Here is a 21,904-nt window from a genome sequence, read left to right as displayed (position 1 = left end):
AGATCCATCCTGGTAACATCTTTCTATTGGTTAGATGGCTTTTCTTTCGGTACTGAGAACTTCAGCCCCACCAGAAAAAAAAATTGCCCCACAAGCCACAAAATCCTGACTACGGGCTTGTGGAAAAGGATCTATGGAAGGCCAGAATGGCAGGGAAGGGGGGGGGATAGGCAAAGCAGCCAGGGGAAAGGCGGCAGGATGAGCATACCAATGAAGGGTGGGATGAACAGGAAGCTAGAGTGGCAGGGAAAGCAGAGCGGGAGGAGGGTGTGTCCAAGATTCTCCCTTCCCCATGAGTTTCTTTCAGGTCCCTGAAGGGGGAGAGGAGTGGGAGACCCAATCAAAGGTAGAGGACGGATCAAGATGGGGGGAGGATGGGATTCCCCCATGGAATCTTGCAAATCCATGCTTGTTATGTGTAATATTGGTAAGAATTTAGGTGAAATCAGGACCTTTTTAAGACTGAGGAACCTGAATATTTCTTCTCACTGTGTGGTGGTTTTTTTCCTATTGCTCCTGTAAAGAGTTTTAGTGTGTGTGTGTGTGTGTGGGGGGGTCTTTCTGCTGCCAGCTCCTTTTTCAGAAGACATTGTGGAGAACTAGCAGTATGGAGGAAGTGTCCTCAAAAAGGGGTTCATCGAATGCAGTAAACTACTGCCCCGGTAGAATTCAGGAAGTTTCAACTGTCCCAGGATGAATGCAGACTGATGTATAGCCCTCCTTTGCTGACCTCTTTGCTCTATGCGATGTTGCCAGTTCAGGGGTTTTCCGACTACATTTATCTTGCCTAGCGTTCCTTTGAAGATATGATGGTATTTCTGATTCACTTAATTTCAGGGTGATTTTGTGATTCAGAAACCAAGAAGCAACTGCTGCCCATTAAGAATCCAAGCAAGCAGAATCTTGACTTGATTGTGGAATGATCTCTGACCCTGAACTAAATCACTTAATTCCTCCCAGTAAGCCAGAGTGGAAATAAGGAACAGGGGAAAGGAAGGACAAATATGTTGTTAAAGTATAGGAATAACTGATGCCTCTCCCAAAGCTTAAAGTCAAATTAATGTTGCATCAGTCACCAATTCTAATTTGTGTTTCTGATAGCCCAGCGAAGGCAACACTGGGCAAACCTAACTATGGAAATCACTCTTGGTCTGGAATGTATCTATTGACCACTATTAGCTCACCGGAAGGGAGAAAGTCTGACGACTGTAAACAATTAAGCATTGTACCATGACCTGGATAGCCCAGCTAGACTGATCTCATCAGATCTCAGAAGCTAAGCAGGACTGGGCCTGGCTAGTATTTGGATGGGAAACCTCCAAGAAATACTGTCTTGACGTGAAGGCAGGCAATGGCAAACCACCTCCGAATGACTCTTGCCTTGAAAGCCCCACAGGGTGGCCATAAGTCAGCTGTGACTTGATGGCACTTTCCACCACCAAGCATGGTACATGGTACACAATACTTCACACAACAAGGACAGAGCTATGACAGCTACACATAGCTTTAGTCCTCAGTGTTTAAATCCTCATCTAGCCATTGAGGGATGGTCTTTATTTATAGGCGGAATCTGCATTTGTCTTCCCCACCGGTGTCCCAGCCTTTTGACTCCGTCTTCAAAAAAGCTGTCTACATTTGGTGTCGTTTTCACACCTGAACAGTGCTAGCATACTTTCGCATGTCCACATATGTTTATCGTCCTTTGAGGCAGCTCCACTGTCATTGCACCTCTGCACTGCTTTAAAAGAATCTTCTCCAAACAACATTCAAACAAGCATAGAGAAAGATGGCGTCACAGCAACACGAAAATGATTTTAAAATGCAAATGCAGATTCGCCCATAAAGTTATGTTTTTCTATGTGTCCAGGACCCCAACTTTTGACTCACTTTTCCTTTCTTTGTATTCTTGCACAATACCAACAACAGTACAATGCAAATGCTACAATGAATGATAAGAACAGAAGAACATAACAGAAGCCGTGTTGGATCAGGCCAGTGGCCCATCCAGTCCAACACTCCGTGTCACACAGTGGCCAAAACCCAGGTGCCACTGGGAGGTCCACCAGTGGGGCCAGAACTCCAGAAGCCCTCCCACTCTTGCCCCCCAAGTACCAAGAATACAGAGCATCGTGGCCCCAGACATAGTGTACATATATACGTGGTGGCTAATAGCCGTTCAGGGACCTCTGCTTCATATGATCATCCAATCCCTTCTTGAAACTGTCAGTGCTCGTAGTTCCCATCATTTCCTGTGGCAGTGAATTCCACGTGTTAATTACTCTTTGGCTGAAGAAGTACTTCCTTTTATCTGTTCCAAGCCTACTGCTCATTAATTTCATTGAGTGCCCATGAATTCTTGTATTGTGAGAAAGGGAGAAAAGTACTTCTTTCTCTACCTGCTCTATCCCATGCATAATCTTGTAAACCTCAGTCATATCACCCCTCAGTCGTCATTTCTCCAAGCTAACGAGCCCTAAGCACCTTAACCTTTCCTCATAGGGAAAGTGTTCCAACCCTTTTATCATCCAAGTTGCCCTTTTCTGCACTTCATTTTAGTTGCCCTTTTCTGCACCTTTTCCAAAGCTATAATATCTTTTTTGAGGTACAGTGTACACAGTATTCCAAATGAGGCAGCACCATAGATTTATACAGGAGCATTATGATACTGGCTGAGTTGTTTTCAATTCCCTTCCTAATAATCCCCAGCATAGCATTTGCCTTTTTTATTGCAGTCACACACTGAGTCAACATCTTCAGTGAGTTATCTATCACAACCCCAAGATCTCTCCTGGTCTGTTACCATCAGTTTGGACCCCATTAACGTATATTTATAGTTAGGATTTTTTACTCCCATGTGCATTACTTTGCACTTGCCCACACTGAACCTCATCTGCCACGTTGATGTCCACATTCCCAACCTCAACAGATCCCTCTGGAGCACCTCACAGTCCTCCCTGGTTCTCACCACCCTGAACAACTTAGTGTCGTCTGCAAACTTAGCTATTTCACAGCTTACTCCCAATTCCAAATCATTGACAAGCAAGTTAAAGAGCACCGGACCTAGTACCAAGCCCTGTGGTACCCCACTGCTTACCACCTTCCACTGTGAAAACTGCCCATTTATACTCACTCTGTTTCCTGTTAATTAACCAGTTTTTAATCGACAAGAGGACTTGTCCTCTTATCCCATGACTGCTGAGTTTACTTAGGTACCTTTGATGAGGAACTTTATCAAAAGCTTTCTGTAACTTGATAGTTATTTAATAAAAGTTATAAAATTAAAAAAAAAAGCTTTCTGGAAGTCTTAAGTAAACAACATCTACTGGGTCACCCTTGTCTTCATGCTTGTTCACCCCCTCAAAGGACTCTCAAAGTTTAGTGAGACAAGATCTTCCCTTACAGAATCCATGCTGATTCTTCCTCAGTAGCTTTTGTTCATCAATGTGCCTACTAATTCTATCTTTAATAATTGATTCCACCAACTTACCCGGTATCAACATTAGACTGACGAGCTCGTCGTTTCCCAGATCTCCTCTGAAATCTTCAACACGGAAGCATTGCCATGGTCTGCTTGCAAGAACCCGAACAGTTAATTCTTGGATGAAAAATTATTACATAGGAATTTAACTACTCAATTAGTCCATACATAATTAGCTGAAATAAACCATGTTGTAAAATGTTTTAAGCGGGAATTCTTTTCATGAAAATGAAACAGTGAACTTCAGTTTAAGTTCAAAGACCCTTGTTTTAGTTTCCTGTTGATTTTCACAGTGCCAGAATGTTATAGCTCCTACTTCATCATCTTATTCCATATCTTTCACTTCACCAGAAATCTCCCAGTGGTCAGAAACTATTTTTCAACAATTTCTAGCCACTATTTCACAGTTTGTGCCAACTTCTTATGTTTAGAAATTGACCGTACACAGTGACAGAATCAAAGACAGCTTCAACCTGGATTTTACTACTCTTTTTACACAGGTTGGGCCTAGTTTAATTCTGAACCCATGTACACATGAAGCTGCTTTATACTCGATCAGACCTTTGGTCCATCAGAGTCGGTATTGTCTACTCAGACTGGCAGCAGCTCTCTATGGGCTTGGGCAGAGATCTTTCACATCACCTACAACCAGATCCTTGTAACAGGAGATGCTGGGGACTGAACCTGGGACTTTCTGCATTCCAAGGAGGTGTTCTGCCACTGAGCCATGGCCCCTCCCCAGCTTTTCTTGTTGGGACATTATTATTGCAGTAAAGCCAAACTCTGTTTGAGGGTCTTTCTGTGTGATCAAGCACGGTCTAATAGTATCTTTATGTGCTCTTGTCTTCTCCAAGTGGAGAGCTGAGTTCCCTTTATATGAGACAGCCCTAGAGATGTCTTTGTCAGAACTATTTATACAGGTTGTGGAGAAATGCCCACCCAGGAATCCACTCAATATTGCATCTGTTGTGACTATACTCTGTCCAAGTACAGGAGCCCAGCCGCAAACTCGTAGCTGGCAGAAGGGGGGGGGCAGAAAGGAGCCATCAAGTTCCCAGCTTTGAGCTAGTGCCAGGTCCTTCCTCCTTGCTGGCAGGAGACTTTGGGAGGGCGTTTCCTGGAGGGGGAGGGGACATCCCCAACATGATGACATCACACAGAAGTGACATCATCACACTGGGGAGCAGCGCCCCGCACACCTGAACTCCAGCCTCCCCTTCTTTCAAACAGCACTTAAAGGAACCCTTTGAATGTTGTTTGCAGGAAGTGGGGGCCACGCGTGCCTGAAAAAGTGCTAAAGGTACCACTCTTGAGTGCCCTTTTAAACTGCTGGTGGTCACTCTAGGGGGCGGGGCCAGTGATGGGCAGAAGCCCACAAAATCGGGGGCTCCCCCGCCCCCACTTGGGGACTGGCATTCCTATTGAGCCCACCAGTTCTTACTTATGCAAATACTGATTTGTGATAACAAAATGCCTTGAAACACTCCAGCTGGTCTTCCACTGGACAGATGTTTGTGGCACAATATAAATCTGAGGCTTTTATCATAATAGAGATGCCAGCCTCCAGGTAGGACCTTGGGATCCCCTGGAATTGCAGCTCATCTCCAGTCTATTGAGATCAGTTCCCCTGGAGAAAATGGATGCTTTGGAGGGTGGACTCTGTGGCACTGTACCGCAGAGTGACACCATACCCCATTGTACCCACTGCCCTCCCCAGGTTGCATCCCTAATTTCTAGGCGTTTCCTAGCCTGGATCTAGCAACCCTACCCCCATCCCCCACCAATGGCCGGGGGGTCCCGGCAACCCTATATTCATAAAGACCCTTGTGGATAAAGGTGTTTGTGAGTAGAAACACTCATTGGCTTTCCAGGAGACAAGCAAGTAGTTCAGGGTCTCTGCGTGTTGTGGGTGGTCCTGATGCACTGGTCCTTGGGCTCCTGATCAGACCGCTATGACAATCCTTAGCTACTCCAATTCACATGTTAATGAGTACACAGGTTTGGCCCAGGGTCCCCACCCTGTAGAACCATTAGATATGAATTATGGGTTCTCTACACTTTTGAGGAATCTGGATCAGGACTGCAACACATGTGGAAAGGGGCTTCAGCTTCCTCTTCCTACACCATGTACTCTATAATGTGGGAATCGGTCCTTAAATTAGAATTTAGAAGTTGAGCTTTAACAAAGAGGGGCAGAAGTGTGTTAGGGAAGTAAAAACTATCAGAAGCTAAAATTAAGCTTGCTTATATTATATGCTCTTATTTTTATGCTGCTTGATTTTTATTTTACAAGTCTTAGTTTGTAGTGACCGTCTTCATCTCTTCACTGCCCACCATCCTTGGAAACATGGTCTTAGCAGAAGTCAATTTCTATCCTATCCATGCATCTAGTGAAGTTTTATGTAATTGTGTGTGTGTGTGTGTGTATCTATATACTATTAGCCACCCGTGGCCACCATTTGTGGATAGCTAAATCTTCAGATTGGGGCCACACGGAGACTCAGCAGATCTTTCTGCACCCTTAGGGGACTCCTCAGGGATGCAGAAAAATCTGAAATGTTTTTAAAAGTACACGGCGGGGTTTCAGTCCCAGAGAACACACCTCCACCAGTTGGAAGAGGCCATGAGCCATGCTGGATCCAGCAGTGGTGGCACAGCCTGAGAACCCTTCTGGACTTGGCTGCGGCCACGCAGTTGGGTAGCCACAAAGAGCATTCCACTGGCAGCAGCACAATCTGGGAGTCAGGCTGGGACCAGCAGCAGCAGTAACTCTGCCAGGAGCTGCGCTGGCTCCATCAGCACTGGTGCGGCCTGGGAGCCACACTGGGCCCAGTGGTGGCTGCACAGCCTGGGAGCCCAGCTGGGTATGCTTTTGGCAGTTGCACAGACTGCATGTCACTGGGAAACAAGTGTGCAAAAACTGATTGTGCAGAAGAGCCTTGAATCTTGCGTCTTTCTGGTCTTCAGAAAGGAACCTACAGTTGTACAAACACATTACCCCCCACTCCCCTGTGTTATTTTCTAAGGTGTCGTGCCAAGTTCTCCAGATGCTTCTCCAAGAAGAGCCCTTGGGGGGGTGTTGCTGTGTTATTTGGCTAATAAGATCAAGCTTGTGATAAGAAGCAGCCTGGTGAGGAAAACTAAGTGACATGAGAGGGGCAGGGGGGGGGAGAGATAAGATATCAGCCTCCTGAACAGCATTTACAAACTAGAAAGAACAATGCCCTCCTCTGTCAAACTTTAAACAGCGTAATTATAGGAAGAAATCAGCGCTGAAATTGAAAGTGATTTCTTTTTGTTTCAAAAAAGGAGAGAAGAGAGCCTCTAAGAGCTCATGCCATGTGCAATGCAAGCTCCACCTTTGCCAGTTTGGTTTTTGACAGTGGATTAATAACGGATGACGCAATGGAAAGAGGAGAGTGGGCTGGGGAGGGAGGCTGCTCCCTTTGAGTAGCTTTGGGATCCTTGGTCTGGCAATCGACTCTGCTAACTGCTGCCTTGTGAATAGATTTATGGGATGCTGCTGTCAGAGCTGCTCATAAAAGGGTCAGTCTTTCCTGAGGCCACTTTGCAAGAGATGGAGCAATGAACATCTTGTTAGTTGGTAAGTGTCTTCTTTTGCTGCTTATCAAAGGCTGTTCAATTGTCTCAGGTTTAGTCCCTGTTGACATGTTTTAAAGCTATTTGCTAGATCAGGAAACTTCTCCTAAAGTGCAAATGTGAAAATAACGTTTTCCATGGATAGAGGGATTTGTTTCAGTGCCCATCCAATGATGTCAAAGGTATAAAGGTACAAGTCTTTACAAATCTTGTGGTCTCTGGGTATGCATGTTTGAATTGGATCTCAGATCTTAATTTCTGGTGTTTGTTTCAATATTTGTTTTAAGGATAATTACTCTATCCTTGTGGAACTGTAACCATTTGTGCTTGCTGGTCTTGTCCAAACTATTCACACCCCACCTTTCCAGCACAAGGTTTCCATGACAGCTCCCCTTACCTTTACCACTGCCCTTCTTCTTTATTGCACTTGCCTGCAGAGGTAAAGAAAAACATATCAATACAAATGTGTTCATCCCAAGTAAAGCACTGTTAAGTGTCATTTTTTTCCCCAGCAGGGAATTTAAGCATGAGTTGATCGCGCACTCTTGCTGCCCCCCACCACTGAACCTTAAACGTTTTGGTGAAAACCACCACAGAGATCTGGTTGAGAAGGTGGTTTAGAAACGTTTTAAAATGAACCAGTGTGACACAAATCTGCTTTTCCTAGCTTTTAGAAAATATTATAGATGCCCCACCACCACCACCATCAGTTTCTAGGTGATGCACTGGTGAATTCTGAATATTTCTTCTTTATGGGGCAATGCTAAGTGCAGTGGTATGTCCTTCTAAGCCAGTGGTTCTCAACCTTCCTAATGCTGCGACCCTTTAATACAGTTCCTCATGTTGTGGTGACCCCCAACCATAAAATTATTCTCTTTGCTATCATAAGACCATTGAAAATTTGTGTTTTCCGATGGTCTTAGGCGACCCCTGTGAAAGGGTCGTTCGACCCCCAAAGGGGTTGCGACACACAGGTTGAGAACCGCTGTTCTAAGCCAATTGACTTCAAATGAATTTGAAGGCTGTAGCTCTGTATAGGATTGCACCGTTGTCCTCTTTCACGCACACTTTTTTTTTTTTAAGGGTGAATAAACTAGGGCAAAACGCAAAACATAGGAGAGACTTATCTCCTAATTTTGCTTACTGCAATTCTGAGAAAAAAATTAATTAAGGAAGAATTTCCAATAAAATGTAACATCAAAATACGCATGTAATAGATACAGCCAGAGAAACACACATTGAATTAAGAAATTCTGTCATCTGCTCTCTCCCTTATAATGATCACCAAATTGTTTGCATTGACTGACAGATGTTTAACATAGACATACAGCTTTCACTATATGTCAAAGTTTAGCATTTTGATAGCACAATAATGGTATTTGATTATTTCATAGTCTAGTATCTTTAGTTTTTCCTCTCCATTAGATATAAATGGAAGGTTATCGACATCTATTCTATTCTATATTACTATTGCTAACTGCATTATATGTTACTTTTAGAAATTATATTAATATAGGAGAGCTTGATCTGGCTAAAATTAGCCAAGGCTAAATTCTGTTAGAACCACTGGAAGAAGTTAATCATAATCACAACTGAATTGAGCTGGATCATTTCGGAGACATTAGTAGTAAAATAATCTTTATTTGTTTTATTGTATGTAACACCTATGTAGGAATCAAAGCATTAACTCTTGAAAAGTTCATTTTGCTGTACTTGATTGGATGCTTTTGAGTATAGTTCAGAGTTTAATTGGAACTGATTACTTAAAGCTCTATTTTTGTATAAACCGTCCCCCTTCCCCGCACAAAAGGAGAAATTAATTTCATTTATCTATTAAAAAGCAATGAAGTAAACTATCTAAAATTGTTCCAGCTGCAACTTTCATATGTACTAAAGCATCTGTAAAGCCGTGTATAAAAGTGGGTGCAGATGATAAATTCAGGCAAAATATAACAGCAATCTAATGTCCCAACTTAAACATTTCTGTTTAGGTTAATGTTTAGAGGGTTGGAGTAGGATCTGGACTGGGACACCCAAGTTCAAATCTCCCATGAAACTAAGGGCCAGACTAGATGTTACATTGCACATGAATTCACCAGGGGGACTTGCAGCTGTGAGTTCTTGGTAGCAACTCCATTTAGAAGTGCCGGAGGGGCCCAGTTAGGATCAGAACCAGGTGTGGGGGAAGGAGGGGAATCTTGCTTTGCCTTGAACAGGTTTCATGAGTTACAATGACTCCTGGGGATGTTACTTGCTCTGGCACGGGTCAGCATGTCTACTTATACATGCAACTCCTGGGGTCATTTGGTACAAGAAAATTGTATGGGGGAAGGAGAAGGAGCCATCTTAGTGATTCTAGGGCCCTGGTCACAAGTTCAGGATGGGGCCACCCCCTGTGGGATCAAGCAGGGAGCAGCCCTCGCCCCATGTGAGGTGGGCAGGAGCTACCACCAGAACCTGGCTGGCCAAGCCCTGGATGGGGCAAGTGTGAGCAGCTGCCACAGTGCAGCAAGCTACCTGAGACCTAGAGCAGACAGATGCAAATGCAGTAGTGGTGGGTAGGGATGGGCACGAACTGGCTCACATACTAAAGTTCATAATGAATTTTGGCCAGTTTGTGATTTGCAAAGTCACGTTCATGACAGGTCAACTGGCACAAACTTTCCACGAACTTTGAAGCTGCTTGTAGAGGTTCATTGCAGTTCGTGAATGGATACATTTCCCGACAGACTGTCTCTGCTCAGTAAATGTTTACCAAACTTCAAAGTGACGAGGGGGGAGTTTTGCTGTAAGCTTGGTGCCACTGCCTTGTCCCTGAGCTGTTCCTTAGACTTCTATAACTGCAGCAATGCAAGCAAAAGAGGACTAATGTTAAACCACAGAATCCCTGCAGTACAAACTGAAGAAGGGGCATTTTTTCAAGTCCAGCACAACCAGTTCAGTGTACAGAATGCCCAGCAGAATCCAATATTACTGTGGCAACGCAAGCTTAAAAGGACTGATCAATCTCAAAGCACATTGTCACCAGAAATCCAAGCTGGAGGGGGGGGGAGGGATTTTGCATGCTCTGTGCAAGAAAATGGGAACACAAAGGAACATAGGAGACTTCAAAGCACAGGAGGACAAGAGTAATTTGAAACTGAAAAGAGCAGCAGAGAAACCACAGATAGACAAGAGTAATTTGAAACTGAAAAGAGCAGCAGAGAAACAACAACCTCTGGAACCTGCGCCTGTCATTTCCCCAGGAAGCACTTTCCTGGGGGCACCTTCTTTGTGGGGCTGTAACTCAAATCCCTGAAATCCAATCTTCACCAAACTTGGAGGTCAGGTAGAGGAGAGTCGGCTGGAGAGCTCCTGCAAGTTCAGTGTCTCTAGCACACCAGGGGGTGTTCTACCGTGTCACGAACCTCATTAACTGAACCAGTCTGTTTGATGCCTAAAAAATCATGACGGTACATCTTTTGTGAACTGGGCATGCCACAAACCATAAAAACAAACTGAATTTTCCTGGTTCATGCCAATCCCTACTGGTGGGAGTCTGCACTTTTTCTTGTCCTCTCTCTGGGCCAGGGGGCAGGGCTTTCATGCCAATCCCTACTGGTGGGAGTCTGTGCTTTTTCTTGTCCTCTCTCTGGGCACAGGGCACTTGGCAGTTAGGGCAGCTGCCTAATTGTATTTGTATACAAATAAGTTGCCTTAAGTGCCTTGGAGTCACTTCTGAATTATAGTGATCAGGGGTCATTTCATGGGAAAAGGTGCAGGAGCTCATTTGCATAAATAATTTGCATATGTCACACACCCTTGCAAAGGGCAGACATGCAAGCATGCCTGGGTTCCCTGTCTGATCTTCTCCAGGTGGCCTGCGGCTGCGGGGCACCTGGAGGAGATCGGGCAGGGGACCCAGGCATGTTTAGAATGCCTTTCTTTCCCTTCCCCATCTAGGGAAGGGAAAGATAGGCATTTAAATCCCCCCAGGTGGCAGGGGACTCTGTAGGCCTTCCCTGGCCCATCCACCTGTACAGGCGGGCCAGGAATGGTGGCGGGGGGGGGCACCCCCGGCTCCTTTATTTTGGATCCACGCTGCGCTGTGACAGGAAATGACCCCTGATAGTGACCCCATGAATCATGAATCAATGTCCTCCAAAATGTCCTATCATTAACGGCCTACTTACCCATTGGCCAAGCCCAACCCTGGGAAGGAGCATTGCTTGAGTGGAAGAGGCTCTGCTAGCAGAAGGGGCAGGAAGGGCAATATTGCTTGATTCTCCTCACTGTACTTCTCTCCCACATTGCATGGTCTTTATGAACTAAATGGGTCCCCTGACCTCCAACATCACCTTCTGGGCATGCCCAGAGGATTGCTGGGGAAAAGGACAAAAACGTACCAAAGGTTCCAACTAAGTATATTTAAATTTGCATATAGATGTGGAAAATTAATAAAATGTTAAACTGATTTCATAGTATGTTCATAAGTTGCATTTTAATTTGAAACTGAACCACAGGATACAGGGCATGTCTTCACCACTGGTTTCCTCACATTTTGTTGCTTTTTGTTTCCCTGTTTATTTGAACCTCAGTCTCTTTTTATTCCTGGGCCCAGACTTGCACGTTTGTACTGCATGCATGCAACAATCAGCAGAGCTACAACAAAGGGCAAGAGAGAGAACCAGGGCGTGTGTGTGAGAACAGTGCTATTTGAAGTGGCAGGTTGGGGCACTGTATATTCGTTTTCCAGGAACCAACGGAAAATATGAATTTGCAGGCACCTTAGAGCCTTGTTTTCACCCGCTTGGAACTTTTTCTGAAACGTACTGAGAACTGGCTTTTTGTACTAGTTTTCAGTTTCAAAGACATCTAATTAACCATTGGCAAGAAGAGAAACAATACCTCACAAATTACATAGCATAACATTTTTGAAACTGATGATCAAGTTTCTTGACAGAAAAAATGTGGATACATTTCAAACTATAATCAGCCTATATAAACCATCTGTTGTACATACTAGTTTTTGAACAAAAAAAACATGACAGCTAGAGTAGAGGAATGTTGAGGTAAATAAAATCTAAGCCTAAAAGAGGGAGGGAAATGGAGCACATGTCTTCGTTAGTCAAAGTGGGGGGAGTTTGCTTGTTTCTCCCTTGCTGCCATAATGTAGGGTAGCTGTTGACATTCCAGAGGATATGAAAATATACAGCAAAATTTGCATATTTCTTTCCTTAACATTTCCCCTTCATTCTAAGTCAATTGCGAGGGATAGCCTAGTCTAGGGGTGGCCAGACTGTGGCTCGGGAGCCGCATGTGGCTCTTTTACACATATTACGCGGCTCCTGGCAGGGTGGCTGGGGAAGCTAAGTATCATTAGCAAAAAATTTCACTGGGCAAATAAATATAATTATCAATATTTGCTTTTACCGCTTTTGTTATCATTTTTGGCAATCTCATTTCATGTTAATAAAAAGCAAATCTGCATACTTGCCAGTAAAAACATGTCATATTTGTTCATGTCTTGCGGCTCTCGAAATCTGGCGTTTATTCTATGTGGCTCTTACGTCAAGCAAGTTTGGCCACCCCTGGCCTAGTCCTAGAAACAACTGTGGTGTATGGTAATGGATCTGAGGACGGCCAATGGAATGGGTGGGGGGGTCTAGTTACAGGAGCAAAGGGAGAATATTTTTAGCTCTGAGGGCTGGTGGGGTAGGTCTGCCAGCTCTGGGCTTGAAAATTCCTGGAGATTTGGGGGGTGGAGTCTTGGGAGGGTGGGGTGTTAAGTTGGCTACTTAACAAAGGAGTCGGAGAGTGTTTCAGCAAAAGATCAGCTTTATTCAGCAACACGTAACACAACTCCAACAGATCAACTCGAATAGCCAGAACAGCTTTAGCATTGAAGCTGTTCTTCTTTTAAACTCTCCCGGCTAATATAGCCACGCCCTATTATACAATAACAACCAATCAGGTTGTAACAATAAGGTCCAATCACAATCGCTCCCTCTCATGGAACTGGATGGTAGGTGATTGGATGGTTCTTCCTGGGCTACCAATGGAATTGGAGTGATTAGGATCCTTGCCCAGGACGAAGCTTTCCATGGTGTATGAATGTGTGAGTTTACATACATACAGTTGAATACACTACATGGGGCATGGGGAGGGGAGGGACCTTAGCATGGTATGATGGCATAGAGTTCGCCTTTCCAAACTGCCGTTTTCTCCAGGGGAACTGATCTCTGGCGTCTGTAAATCAATTGTAATTCCAGGAGAGACAGGGAACGATGCCATCAAAAAGAAGAGAGTAGGGGCCACAGGTTGTACGGCAGAGAAGCAATGCTGCAAAGACCCAGAAAGAAAAAAAAATGTTTCCAAAGTAAAAAGAGTGGCACATGCCATAGAAGAAACCATGAAACTTTTGTTCCTGAATCTTCATCAGTTACGCTTTCCTATTGATTATAAACTCTGAATGATTGTTGATTCTTAATACCAGCTTGAGTCCAGAAATGCACACCCCTTCCAAAATGGTAAAATGATTTTCAGACTGAGAAGAGTTTTAAAAACTGTTTGTGTTGCAATGTTGGGGGCTTGATGCTAAACAAATGAATAATTTAAAAACCTGCTGGGCAATCCCCTCAGGTCCTTGGACACAACTACTCTGAATCTCTTCTATTAGGTGTGCTACCAAAAGCAGATTTGTATGCATGCTGATATTTGTTTTGAGTGGTTGGATTTCCATTGACTGCTGAAGAGACCCCATTCATAGAATAGGACTGACCTGCCAGATTCCATGTCACTATATCAGACCCTGAGTCCATTTTAGAAGTAGATGTATAAGTGTTAGCACCCTCTCCCTCTCTCTCTACTTAAAGTGATTCAATAAATGGTTGAGGAGGCGATAAATGATTCAGAATACACTCGATTTCACTTGCAACACTGAGTTGCATTATAAGGTTTATAAGATTATGCATGGGATAGAGCAGGTAGGGAACGAGGTACTTTTCTCCCTTTCTCACAGTATAAGAACTCGTGGGCACTCAATGAAATTGCTGAGTGGTCGGGTTAGAACGGATAAAAGGAAGTACTTCTTCACCCAAAGAGTGATTAACACATGGAATTCACTGCCACAGGAAGTGGTGGCGGCTACAAGCATGGACGGCTTCAAAAGGGAATTAGATAAGCATATGGAGCAGAGATCCATCAGTGGCTATTAGCCACAAGGTATAGATAGGGGCTCTGGGGCAAGTGATGCTCTGTCTTCTTGGTGCTGGGGGGGGGGGTCAACAGTGGGATGGCTTCTAATGTCCTGGCCCCACTGGTGGACCTCCTGATGGCACCTGGTATTTTTGGCCACTGTGTGACACAGAGTGTTGGACTGGATGGGCCTTTGGCCTGATCCAACGTTGGTGTCTCTTATGTTCTTATGTTCTTAGTTAGTTTCAACTGATTTTCTACTCCAGCTGCAAGTTCATTTGGAGGTATAAAGCTGTGATGTTGCTGTTTTTGTTTTTTGTATTCCTAGGTCTATCTCTTGGATCATCAGTACGCAAACTGAAGATGTTTCTGACTTTGTTCCTCATTGTTCTTGGGACACAGACTTCTATAACACAGAAACCTGGTACTTAAATATTCTTTTGAAAACATATCAAGTAATTTTTCACATGATGTTAATATGGGTAGTTCCATGGATGTGATTGTAAACTCCTCTGGAGCTGGCCTTTGTAGTTTTTTCTTGTGAAATTCTTTTAGAATGATATGTCCATTTATGCCAAGGGTTCTTTTTTTAAAAAAGTATCTTCTTTATTTAAGCATTTCCACATTGCAGTGGGTTAGATCCTACAAGCTTAAGGTTGCCAGGCAGAGCCTGGCTACTGGTGGTAGGTTTGGGGGGGGGGGTGCAGAATCATAAGACATTTTTTAAATGTGGTCATGTATACTTACCAAAAGTACTTGCCAGATGTGTCAATGGGTAGATGCAGGAAATGTTGAAAAAATTATGGTCAAACCATAGAGTTTTCCATGATTCCTAGAGCTACCTTTGTCACTTCCGAAAGTACCCAAAACTGCATTTTTTAAAAAAGTTCTCCACCAGGGATTTGGCAGCCATATACGAGCTTTTCTGCTGACACAGAAAGAAAGAGGGTTGATCTTCTCTGATTCTGTTGTTCATATCAATCATATAACATGCGGCTTCCCCACGTAAGTGGGCCCCTTCTTCTTCCTGCACCAGCAGAAAAAGGATCCAACCCAGGGCTTTTCTTTTGATGGTACTCACCAGTACTGAGTTCCAGCACCTTTTGGGAGGGACAGTCCAAAGTTCAGAGGGGGGAATTAGTATAAAATCTGTACTATTTTTATTTTTACGAAAAAGCACTGATCAAACCAAATCTTTTTATTGTCTGAATAGATCTGTATTGAGATTATGCACTAACTTGAGTTCTCTGGTTTATTTTCAGCCTCTGAGTCCACAGATGTTGTCCTTTTGATTGACAGCTCAAATGCTCTTGGCAAAAAGTCTTTCCCTTCTGTGAAATCGTTTGTTAACAGAGTAATCAGCAGTCTGCCAGTGGGCCCAAACAAATATCGTGTTGCACTTGTCCAGTACAGTGATGATGTGCACGTTGAATTCCAGCTGGATGATTATAAAGGCAAAACCCCCATGTTAAACCACCTTAAAAAGAACGTTTTGTACAGGGGTGGGTCTTTAAAAACTGGGAATGCCATTCAAAAGGTCCATGAAATGTTTTTCAAAATCCCAAGAAGAGACAGAAACCAAGTAGTGGTGGTCACAACTTCAGGGCTTTCAGAAGATGATGTGCAGGTACCTGCTAAAAGGCTGCAGGATGATGGGATCAAAATAATAGCTTTAGGAACGCAGGCTGCATCTGTTCAGGAACTACGCTCAGTGGCTACACAACGTTTTTCCTATAACTTCGCGACACCGAAGGATCTTGCAACTTTTTCTCAAAATATGTCCACAGTTATTGGAGAAGCTATACAAATGGATAATTCTGTGATCATCTCTACACCTAGTCCACCAAGTGTAACAGTAAATGTTAGCAAGGTGTCCCCACAAGGTAAGGAAAACAATGCAGTACAATCTGGTGTGTGGGGGGGGTAGAGGTGAGGGAGGGTAGTCCTAGCAGCCCCACAGTCAACCTCATCCATACCCATGATAAAGTGAGGACATCCCCACATGTTACGAAACCAGAACTGCAAGCATTGCAAGCAAGTAAATAGGGAGTTGTCCAAAAAGTCCAACACAACCACATTTAACTCTTCTCATATGAGGGGGCTTGTGAAGAAGAAACTGAAAGAGAAGGTAAGGAGTGTCAAATTCCTTCAGGAAGCTTGGAGATTATTTAAAACTACAATCCTAGAAGCTCAGATAAAATGCATACTACAGGTTAAGAAAGGTACAAACAGGTATTAAAAAGGCCTACATAGTTAATGAACAAAGTAATGGAAGCAGTAAAAGGGAAGAAGGATTCCTTTAACTGGTGGAAGGCTAGTCTGAATGAGGTAAATAAAAGGGAGCACAGGCTTTGGCAAATAAAATGCAAGTCAATGATCAGACAGGCAAAAAGAGCCTATGAGGAACATAGTGCAAAAAATAAATAAAATAAGATAAAGACCAATAATGAATATTTCTTCAAATACATTACTAGCAGGAAACCTGCCAGGGAGGCAGTGGGACCCTTGGATCACCGAGGGGTAAAAGGATTACTAAAGAATGATAGGGAAATGGCTGAGAAGCTGAATGCTTTTTTTGCCTCTGTTTTCACTGTGGAAGATGGGTGGTGCTTGCCCACTCCAGAACTGCCGATTTTGGGTAGGGTATTGAAAGACCTGCACTGGGTTGAGGTGACAAGAGAGGAGGTCCTACAACTGTTGGACAAATTAAAAACTGACAAATCACCAGGCCCAGATGGCATACATCCAAGAGTTCCGAAAGAACTCAAATGTGAACTTGTAGATCTCCTGACAAAACTATGCAGTCTATCACTAAAATCTGCCTCATTCCTGAGGACTGGAAGGTAGCTAACGTACCCTCATCTTTAAAAAAGGTTCCAGAGGAAATTTGGGAAATTATAGGGCAGTCAGTCTAACGTTGATACTGGGTAAGTTGGAGGAATCCTTCATTAAAGATAGAATTAGTAAGCACATTGATGAACAAAGCTACTGAGGAAGAATCAGCATGGATTCTGTAAGGGAAGATCTTGTCTCACTAAACTTTTAGAGTCCTTTGAGGGGGTGAACAAGCTTGTGGACAAAGGTGACCCAAAAGATGTTTACCTAGACTTCCAGAAAGCTTTTGATAAAGTTTCTCATCAAAGGCTCATAAAAAACTGAATCAGCATGGATTCTGTAAGGGAAGATCTTGTCTCACTAAACTTTGAGAGTCCTTTGAGGGGGTGAACAAGCATGAGGACAAGGGTGACCCAGTAGATGTTGTTTACTTAGACTTCCAGAAAGCTTTTGATAAAGTTTCTCATCAAAGGCTCCTAAAAACTCAGCAATCATGGTATAAAAGGACAAGTCTTCTTGTGAATTTAAAAACTGGTTAATTAACAGGAAACAGGGAGTGAATATTAATGGGCAGTTTTCATAGTGGAAGGTGGTAAGCAGTGGGGTACTGCAGGGCTTGGTACTAGGTCTGATGCTTTTTAACTTGTTCCTTAATGATATGGAGTTGGGAATAAACAGTGAAGTGACTAAGTTTGCAGATGACATCAAGTTATCCAGGGCAGTGAAAATCAGGGAGAACTGTGAGATGCTCCAGAGGGAACTGTCAAGACTGAACGACTGGGCATCAACATGGCAAATGAAGCTCAACATGGGCAAGTGCGAAGTAATGCACATTGAAGCCAAAAATCTCAACTATAAATACAGGTTGACGGGGTCCAAACTGGCAGTAACTGACCATGAGAGAGATCTTGGAGTCATGGTAGATAACTCACTGAAAATGTTGACTCAGTGTATGACAGCAATAAAAAAAGTAAATACTATGCTGGGGATTATTAGGAAGGGAATTGAAAACAAATCAGCCAGTATCACAATGCCCCTGTATAATTCTATGGTGTGGACTCATTTGGAATACTGTGTACAGTTCAGGTCACCGCACCTCAAAAAAGATATAGTTTTGGAAAAGGTGCAAAAAAGGGCGACTAAAATGATTAAGGGGATGGAACACTTTACCTGTGAAGAAAAGTTAAAGGGGTTAGGGCTCTTTAGCTTGGAGAAGCGACTGAGGGGTGATATGATAGAGGGTTACAAAATTATGCATGGGATAGAGAAGGTAGGAAGTGGTGGCAGCTCCAAGCATAGACAGCTTCAAGAGGAGATCAGGTAAACATTGATGAAGCAGAGGTCCATCAGTGGCTATTAGCTGCAAGGTACAGATGGAACACTATGTGTGGCAGTGATGCTCTGTATTCTTGGTGCTTAAGGGGCCACAGTGAGAGGGCTTCTGGAGTACTGGCACCACTAGTGGACTTCCTGATATGACCTGGGCTTTGGACACTGTGTGACAGAGAGTGTTTGACTGGATGGGCCATTGGCCTGATCCAACATGTCTTCTCTTATGTTTCCTATGCTTCAGTGCATGTAAACTCCATGATAGATATATGATGCATGACTTAAGAGGGGCTTGGATATTTTTTGACATATGGAGCAAAGCAGATTCAGGGCCTTTTTCATTGAAGCTGTTGTAATGTGCTTCTGTCCTGCACCAAATGGAATAATGGCTGGTAAAAAAGTTTGCAGGTGGCACTGCCACTGCAGTGCAATTGAAAGGGAAATGGAAAGAGGATCTCCCACTTTATCTGTGAGCACTGGTGGTGAATGGTAGAATACTCTCTTTCCATTCCTTTCTAATTATTTGAGTCCACTGACAGAAGAAAGATTGACAGCTGTGTAACATTATATACATCTTTGCAAAGCCTTATCAAATAAATACCCCCAAACCAGTTACTAATATGTGCTGTTTCCTCCCAGTTCCACAGTGTCTACGCGATTCAGTTGCAGATATAGTATTTGTGGTGGATGAAGGCATTTCACGTGAAAACTCCCAGTATGTTGCATCGTTCTTGAGTGACACAATAAACGCTCTCGATGTGAAGGAAGGATGTATACAAACTGGCCTAGTGACATACAGCACTGAGCCGCAAGTAATATCATTACTGAAGACTGAGACAAACAAAACTGATATTCTGCAGAAAATTCAGAGCGTTTCGCCAAGGCTGGGGAAATCTAACTTGGGTGCTGCCATTAATATTACCAGGAAAAGAGTCTTTGATCAACTTGCTGGAAGCAGAAAGACTCAAGGAGTGGAACAAATAGCCACTGTCATCACACACAGACCCGCAGACGACTCCTTAAGTGAGGCAGCTGCTCTTCTTAGACAGAGCGGTGTGACAGTATTTGCCATAGGCATTGAAGGAGCTAATGCTACCCAGTTAACTGAGGTTGTATCACATCCACCTGAGCGAAATATTATAAAAGTTGCCAAATTTTCTGACCTGCCAAGTCAGACCAAGACTTTCCAAAAGAAACTCTTCAACCAAATACAGCACACACTTTACGTCCAATCTGAAAGAAGAATACTGCTCAAAACAGGTAAAGCCTTTCATATAATTCAGTGAATAACTCCTAATTAATCTTTCTGTTCCTTGTTTTGTTCTTAAAGGACTGCACAAATCCAACTGGCCTGAGCATGTTTGTTTTTTACATTAGCTCAACATGTTTCCTTGAAGAAAAGTCCTATATAACTTGGCCAGTCTACATGTTCCTTGTTTCACTGGCAAAACACTGCTACTAAGAATGTACTGTAATGTCTCAGTCCTTCCTCTGTGAAAGAAATCTCACCTCTTTCCTTCCCCCTCATTTCCCTATCCATGTCAAGATTTCAAAATGTATCCTCCAGATGTTTTCTTCTCCCTCCATAACTGGGAATTTCAGTTCTCTCAAGTTCTGGGTAACAAGAATACTAGTTCTGGGTAGAATACTCTGGCTTCTGTAAATGTTCAGCCTGCTAGGTAAGGGAAAGGCTGTGGCTCAGTGGTAGAGCATCTGCGGGACATGCAGAAGGTTCGATTCCCAGCATATCCAGGTAAAAGAAACAGGTAGGTGGTGATGTGAAAGACCTCTGCCCAAGACCCTGGAGAGTCACTGCGAGTCAAAGAAGACAATACTGGCCTTGATGGGGTAATGGTCTGATTCAGTATAAGGCAGCTTCATGTATTCAAATTATAAAACATCAGATATTCTATCTTGTTGGATCAGCTGAAACATGTGGTAAGCATTTCTGGTATTAACTTATAATGGCATCTGTCTTTTTTTTGTTTGGAAAGTGGTAGAGCTTCCATTGGCAATGTCTTTGGGACCTAGTATGTGAAGTTTCCCAAAGTTCAGTACTTCTCCAATATCTGTATGAGGCCGCTGATTAAGATAATCTAGTCAGAGTTAATTGCTTGAAATCATCAATATGCTGATGACATCTAGCTCTCTTTATTATTTATTTACAAAGTTTACATCCCATCTTTGGGCCCAAACAGGGCCACCAAGGTGGCTAGCAATTAAAAGCAGAACATATTAAACCCCATTATAAAATCAGTTAAAATCACAGATAAAACATGTGTAAAAAGCCATCCAATGACAAGTAGGGTAGGAAGAAGAGGTCAATAATGGAACACCAAACTAAAAAAAAAAAAGTCTTCCTCAACCAGTGGGACAGCGATGGAAGGGGACAAATATCCCACAGCTCCACAGCTTTTGTGCTGTGACTGAGAAGGCTCTCTCTTCGATTGCTACCTGCCTGAATTCAGAAGGCAGGAGCACTCAAAGCAGGGTCTCAGAAGACGGTACTGGTAGTAGCATAGGTTTGTGTGGGAGTAGGGATGTCCTTAAGGAATGCTGGTCCCATTCTGAATAGGGCTCCAAATGTCAGAACTAGCACCTTGAATAGGGCCTGGAAAAAGACTGGAAGTCAGTGAAGATGAACCAAGATTGTAGTGATACAGGCCCACACCAGTCAGCATCCTGGCTTCAGTATTCTTTATCAATTGATCTTTCCAAACACTTTTCAAGGGCAGTCCCAAATAAAGCACACTGCAAAAATCTACTTTAGGTGTCACCATGGCCTGCACCACAATAGCCAGCTCCTTCCTGTCCAGGAAAGGCTGCCATTGGCTACCCAGTTGAAGCTGGTAAAAGGCACTCTTGCTGCCTCCTGCTTCTCCAACAGGAGGCCTGAGTTCAAAAGTACCCACAGGCTACAGTCCTGTTCCATCAGGGGAGTGCAACCCCATCCAGAGCAGGAGACATCTTAAACCCTGGTCAGTCTTACTGTGTACTTCCATCTTGTCAGGAATAAGTTTCAATTTATTAGTCCGAATCCAACACAAAACTGTCTCCAGTCCCTGTTCCAGGTTTACACTGGAAGTGTGAGATTGAGCTAAATGGCACCTGCATATTGATGCTAGCCCAGCCTAAAACTCCAGATGATCTCACCCAGTTGCTTCATGTAGAAGTTGAATAGCATGGGGGACAAGATGGAACCCTGCACACCTCCGTAAACCAAAGGCCAAGGAGCTGAGTAGCAGCCCCCAGCACCACTTTCTGAAACCTGTCTTCCAGGTAGGACTGAAACCACTGCAGAATGGTGCCTCCCAGTCCCAATTCTGCCAAGTTGGTCCAGAAGGCTACCATAGTTAAAAGTATCAAAAGCTGCTGAAAAGTCAGGAACAGGGATAGCCTCCCCCTATTCATTCCCCAGCACAAGTCATCCAGGGTGACAAAGGCCATCACAGTCCCATGTCCAGGCCTTAAGACAGACTGCTTCAT

General features: G+C 43.6%; 1 protein-coding gene across 1 annotated transcript in view; it reads left to right on the top strand.

Moving 5' to 3' along the window:
* The first annotated feature begins 7,063 nt into the window (after nt 1-7,063).
* LOC107123435 (collagen alpha-6(VI) chain-like) overlaps nt 7,064-21,904 on the top strand; it is a 78,324-nt gene continuing 63,483 nt past the window's right edge. The window contains 4 exon segments of the mRNA XM_015426681.1: nt 7,064-7,082; nt 14,583-14,678; nt 15,517-16,137; nt 19,058-19,678. Of these exon segments, the coding sequence (XP_015282167.1) occupies nt 7,064-7,082; nt 14,583-14,678; nt 15,517-16,137; nt 19,058-19,678 (1,357 nt within the window).

Source organism: Gekko japonicus, unplaced genomic scaffold (assembly GCF_001447785.1).
Source record: "Gekko japonicus isolate JY-2015 unplaced genomic scaffold, Gekko_japonicus_V1.1 scaffold2523, whole genome shotgun sequence".
Classification (NCBI taxonomy): domain Eukaryota; kingdom Metazoa; phylum Chordata; class Lepidosauria; order Squamata; family Gekkonidae; genus Gekko; species Gekko japonicus.
This window is presented reverse-complemented; position numbering and strand designations above follow the sequence as displayed.